A 4,994-nucleotide genomic window follows, 5' to 3' on the forward strand; every position below is an offset into this window, starting at 1 on the left:
CGTATCTCCGTGCCATGTAAGATTTTAAAATTCGCGTGTTAGCGTGCCGTGTCCGTATCAGTGTCTATACATCATAGTTTACTGTATATTTTGTAAATGAAACTAAAAAAAGTATAATTGAAAATATTAAAGGACTAAAAATTATATTTTACATTTTTAATTAAAAAATGAGTTAATATTCAATTTGGTCCCTAAAATTTAAAGTCAGATCCAATTTGACTCTTAAAATTTTAATAAACTCAAATTGATCCCAAAATTTACAAGCGTAACTCACATGAACTCTTGAGCTAATTTTCATTAACGATGTGTTGATTTGGTACATTACTCTATCGCGCTTTGAATTTTTTACCTAACTTTCATGTGATCGAGATTTATCAGAGCTCAAAAAGCTTGATTGTTTTTCTTCCATGAGCCATAAAATTTTCAAACTGAACTTGTTATTGTCATTTTTCGTAAGAATGTTGGAGAGCCAATTAAGTTTTTAGGAGGTCTAATATTCTTAGTCAAAATATAAGCAAAAAATTCAAATTCTGCAAAATCAACATGGCATTTATAAAAATTAAAGACTAATATGAGTTAATATTATAAATTTTGGAAGTCGAATGGAGCCAATTATAATTTTAGGATTAATATAAATCCGATGTTAAATTTCAGACTGAGTATTAACTCTAAAAAGAATTGAGATAATTCATTTCCTATTTTGTAACGGTTTGTATGATGACTCTGTGATTGTTTTCGTAACATTACCTATCCAACTTGCTCCCGTTTCTCTATTGGTTCTATAAATTCTAACTAGCCCTTGCCCTCAAGACACATTCCATATTTTCATACAAGAACCAATACTATTACTATAGGCACGTAGAAGGGGAAACAAAGGTTAATAAAACAAAAAAAGGAAAGGGATGGATACTGGAACCTATGGATATCCCAAACAAGGAGTGAAAAAGATTGATCCGTCCTATGATGTTCCAGAAGGAGTGGACATTCGGGGAAGATATGATGAGGAGTTTGCAAAAATCCTCACAAAGGATGCTCTGAAGTTTGTTGCTGAGTTGCAACGTGAGTTCAGGAGCCATATAAGGTATGCTCTGGAGTGCAGAAAAGAGGCAAAGAGGAGGTACAATGAAGGGGCTCTGCCGGGGTTCGATCCGGCGACGAGGTACATAAGGGAAGGAGAGTGGGTGTGTGCACCGGTTCCACCGGCTGTGGCTGATAGGAAGGTAGAGATCACAGGACCTGTGGAGAGGAAGATGGTTATCAATGCTCTCAACTCTGGAGCTAAAGTCTTTATGGTTAGTACTAATTACCAACACATCTTTATGCGCATTAGCAGTGTTTTACGATGGGGTATCCATTTTACATGGAATAAAATGTGTCGACTCATTCATTATTTACTATTGGATTGGATTTCAGTAGAGTCTATATTCTATTCATTGAAAGATAATGGATAAGTCAACAATATTGTATATCTAAAATGAATGAATTAGTGAAGAAAATAATTAAATGATAAAATGAGAGATAAATCAATAATCATCATTGAATTTGTAATTCTTATCATGTGAACTCTATTATCTTAATTTGAAACTGATTAATATTTCACTTTATTATTTTATTAATTCTCTCCCTTTGAGGAGTTTGATCCAAAATCAATATATCAAACATTTATTTAGTGCTTCCTTAAAAAAAAAAAAGAAAAAAAGAAACACTGTACTATACTCCCCACATGCTCTTACAAAAAACAAATTTTTTTACAAGTACACTTGATTTTTTTTTTTTTTTTAGATTTTTAAGGAGTTATGAAGATGGGCCAGGATATGATTAAGAGGAGATATCATTCCTATCTTATAAGAGGTTGTGTTTATGTTCGGGGGTGATGTTCAAATAACATTTCAGATTTGGAACCAAAACAATGAAAAGTTGCTGTTTGTTAAAATTTCAATTTGTAGGCTGATTTTGAAGATGCACTCTCACCAAGCTGGGAGAATCTTATGAGGGGTCAAGTGAACTTGAAGGATGCAGTGGCTGGGACTATAACCTTCAACGACAAAGCCAGGAACAAGGTTTACAAGCTCAACGATCAGACAGCTAAGCTTTTTGTCAGACCAAGAGGTTGGCACCTACCGGAGGCCCATATTTTCATTGATGGTGAACCAGCAACCGGTTGCCTTGTTGATTTCGGTCTCTACTTCTACCACAATCATGCACCGTTCCGCCAGACTCAGGGTGCAGGCTTTGGCCCTTTCTTCTATCTTCCAAAAATGGAGCACTCAAGGTAAAGAACAAAGGCTAGAGATTTTATGTTTAGGAGTTTATATAGAATACAATCAAACAAGTAATTTGTGATTGACAGGGAAGCTAAGATATGGAACAATGTGTTTGAGAGGGCAGAGAAGATGGCAGGCATAGAAAGGGGAAGCATACGGGCCACTGTTCTGATTGAAACACTTCCTGCTGTGTTTCAAATGAACGAAATTCTGTATGAGCTGAGGGACCACTCCGTTGGTCTCAACTGTGGCCGTTGGGATTACATTTTCAGTTATGTCAAGACCTTCCAAGCTCACCCGGATCGGCTGCTCCCGGACAGGGTTCTTGTTGGCATGACTCAGCACTTCATGAAGAGCTACTCTGATCTTCTCATCCGGACGTGTCATAGGCGTGGCGTGCATGCTATGGGAGGCATGGTATGTATATGTGATAAATTAATGTCACTCTTTTTCTATAATGTCACTCCATACATACTTTTGCATTGTGAATTTGTAGAAAAAATGAAGGACATTATAAAAATAGAAATGACAATATCCATTCTCTGAATTTGGTTCACTACAAGAATAAGTTCTCCAATGCCGAAATTGCATATGGCTTTAACAAACATGTTTTCATTGCTTGGACAGGAAAATAAGATGATGGCATTGAAATCAAAGTATAACATTTTAAGTTCACATGAAATTTGAAGCTGACCAGAGTTTACTACTATGCAGCATTCTTAATTTCTAGTGGTAGTTCTAACTTTTAAGTGAAGGGTATATGGACTATATAATTTAGATGCTAACTGACTAGTATCAAATAGAACATTAAGGATAACAATCACAAGGCTAGATTGAAAATTTAGCTGAAACTGTTTAAACCAAATTGAGGCAAGCCATACATGAAGGTGGTTTTTTGTTGAAAATGTTTCTTAAGTTTATATTCTTTACCAGGCAGCTCAAATTCCAATTAGAGATGATCCAGCTGCTAATGAGGCAGCACTGGAACTGGTAAGGAAGGACAAACTAAGAGAAGTAAAGGCAGGGCATGACGGAACATGGGCAGCACACCCCGGTCTGATCCCAACCTGCATGGAGGTTTTTAACAACAACATGGGCAATGCTCCTAACCAGATCAAGGCCGCGAAGCGCAATGATGCTGCAAGCATAACTGAAGAAGACCTCTTGCAAATACCTAGAGGTGTACGTACAATTGATGGTCTCCGCTTGAATACACGTGTCGGTATTCAGTATGTGGCGGCATGGCTCACGGGATCTGGTTCAGTTCCTCTTTACAACCTCATGGAAGATGCTGCCACTGCTGAGATTAGCAGGGTGCAGAACTGGCAGTGGATTAAGTATGGAGTGGAGTTGAATGGGGATGGACTCGGAGTAAGAGTGAGCAAGGAGCTCTTCAGCCGGGTGGTTGAGGAAGAGATGGCTAGGATTGAAAGTGAGGTGGGAAAAGATAAGTTCAAGAAGGGAATGTACAAGGAGGCTTGCAAGATCTTCAAAAGGCAGTGCACTGCTCCAACGCTGGATGATTTTCTGACCCTGGATGCCTACAATTACATAGTCATACATCACCCCAAGGGACCAGCAAAGCTTTGAATTTTGAAATGCTTCATTATGCCTAATAGTTTGTTGTTGGTTTGGATTGTGTCTTATACTCTTATGTAAGACGTTAATTCAGTCTTTATATTTTCATCATATTTATGTACACAAGAAACCGACTCCACCTAGTGGGATAAGGTTTTGTTGTTTTGTTATGTACACAAGAAAAAGGGGGAGAAGGGGAGGTTGAGGTGTTGGTATTTTAAATAAAGATGGAACAATGCTATCTGCTTGAGCAGAAACTAAAACCCGTAACCAAGATTAGTTATGAGTCTCACCATATCAGTCTTCTGCAACCTAGTTTATTAGAAAGATAACTCCAAGATCTTCTTCCCCGTGGATCCAGTAAGGGGATAGGAGCAAGTCATGAGCCAATATAATGGTTAGCTAAAATTTCCATCAATTAGATAGGAGTTGGTTCAAAACTTGCACCCAATCAAAAAGCCAAACCAAAAATAGAAGTTTCTGGATAAGATTCTACAGCTTCAATAACAGCATGTTCCTGCATTTTTTGAATTAATTATTCTCCACATACAAGTTTATACAAGTCATTTACATTTAAGCATCCTGCACGTTCTTCTTTTTCTCCTTTTTCTTCTCCTTCTTCTTTAGACTCTTCGTCTTCTTCTTCTTCTCCTTCTTTTTTGTTATTTTTTTCTTTTGTTATCATCGTTACCACCACCACCACCTCCTCCTCCTTTCTCGTTGGACTTTTTTCTCCTTCTTCCTTTTCCTCCTTCTTGTCCATCATCTTCATCATCATGATCATCATCGTTATAGATCGTCGTCTTCTTCTTATACGTATCGTCGTTATCGTTATTGTCGTTATTGTTATCGTTATCGTAGAAATTTTGCCATATTGATGACGATATCTGATCTAAAATTTTTGCCATAGAATTTTCTCAATTTATGTAGTTGCAGCAAATTTCAAGGTAAAACTAAGACATTTAGGCGTATTGTATAAGAATTTTCGATAAATTTATACTGATAAATTTTGCATAATTCAAAACTCTTCCTCTTCCTCTTCCTCCTCATCATCTTCTGCTGCTTCTTTGTTTTTTTAATCATCATCACCATCTTCTTCCTTTTTTTTTCTTTTTCATCTTTCCTTTCTTGTTTTACCTTCTCAAGTTTCTT

General features: G+C 36.9%; 1 protein-coding gene across 1 annotated transcript; it reads left to right on the forward strand.

The window, feature by feature from the left end:
• The first annotated feature begins 677 nt into the window (after positions 1-677).
• Positions 678-4,099, forward strand: MLS (malate synthase). Its single transcript, XM_088501466.1, has 4 exons — positions 678-1,292; positions 1,947-2,272; positions 2,351-2,681; positions 3,198-4,099. Exons 1-4 carry the CDS (start codon positions 903-905, stop codon positions 3,852-3,854), a joined length of 1,704 nt encoding a protein of 567 aa, XP_088357592.1. The 5' UTR covers positions 678-902; the 3' UTR covers positions 3,855-4,099.
• The last annotated feature ends 895 nt before the right edge of the window (positions 4,100-4,994 follow it).

Source organism: Arachis ipaensis, chromosome B1 (genome assembly GCF_059453495.1).
Source record: "Arachis ipaensis isolate K30076 ecotype BB chromosome B1, ASM5945349v1, whole genome shotgun sequence".
NCBI lineage: Eukaryota > Viridiplantae > Streptophyta > Magnoliopsida > Fabales > Fabaceae > Arachis > Arachis ipaensis.

Bases quoted from the DNA above. Each gene is read 5' to 3' on its own strand.
- MLS (XM_088501466.1), top strand. From the start codon at position 903: ATGGATACTGGAACCTATGGATATCCCAAACAAGGAGTGAAAAAGATT. The intron at 1,293-1,946 runs GTTAGTACTAAT...TTCAATTTGTAG, and splicing joins CTGGAGCTAAAGTCTTTATG to GCTGATTTTGAAGATGCACT. The intron at 2,682-3,197 runs GTATGTATATGT...ATTCTTTACCAG, and splicing joins TGCATGCTATGGGAGGCATG to GCAGCTCAAATTCCAATTAG.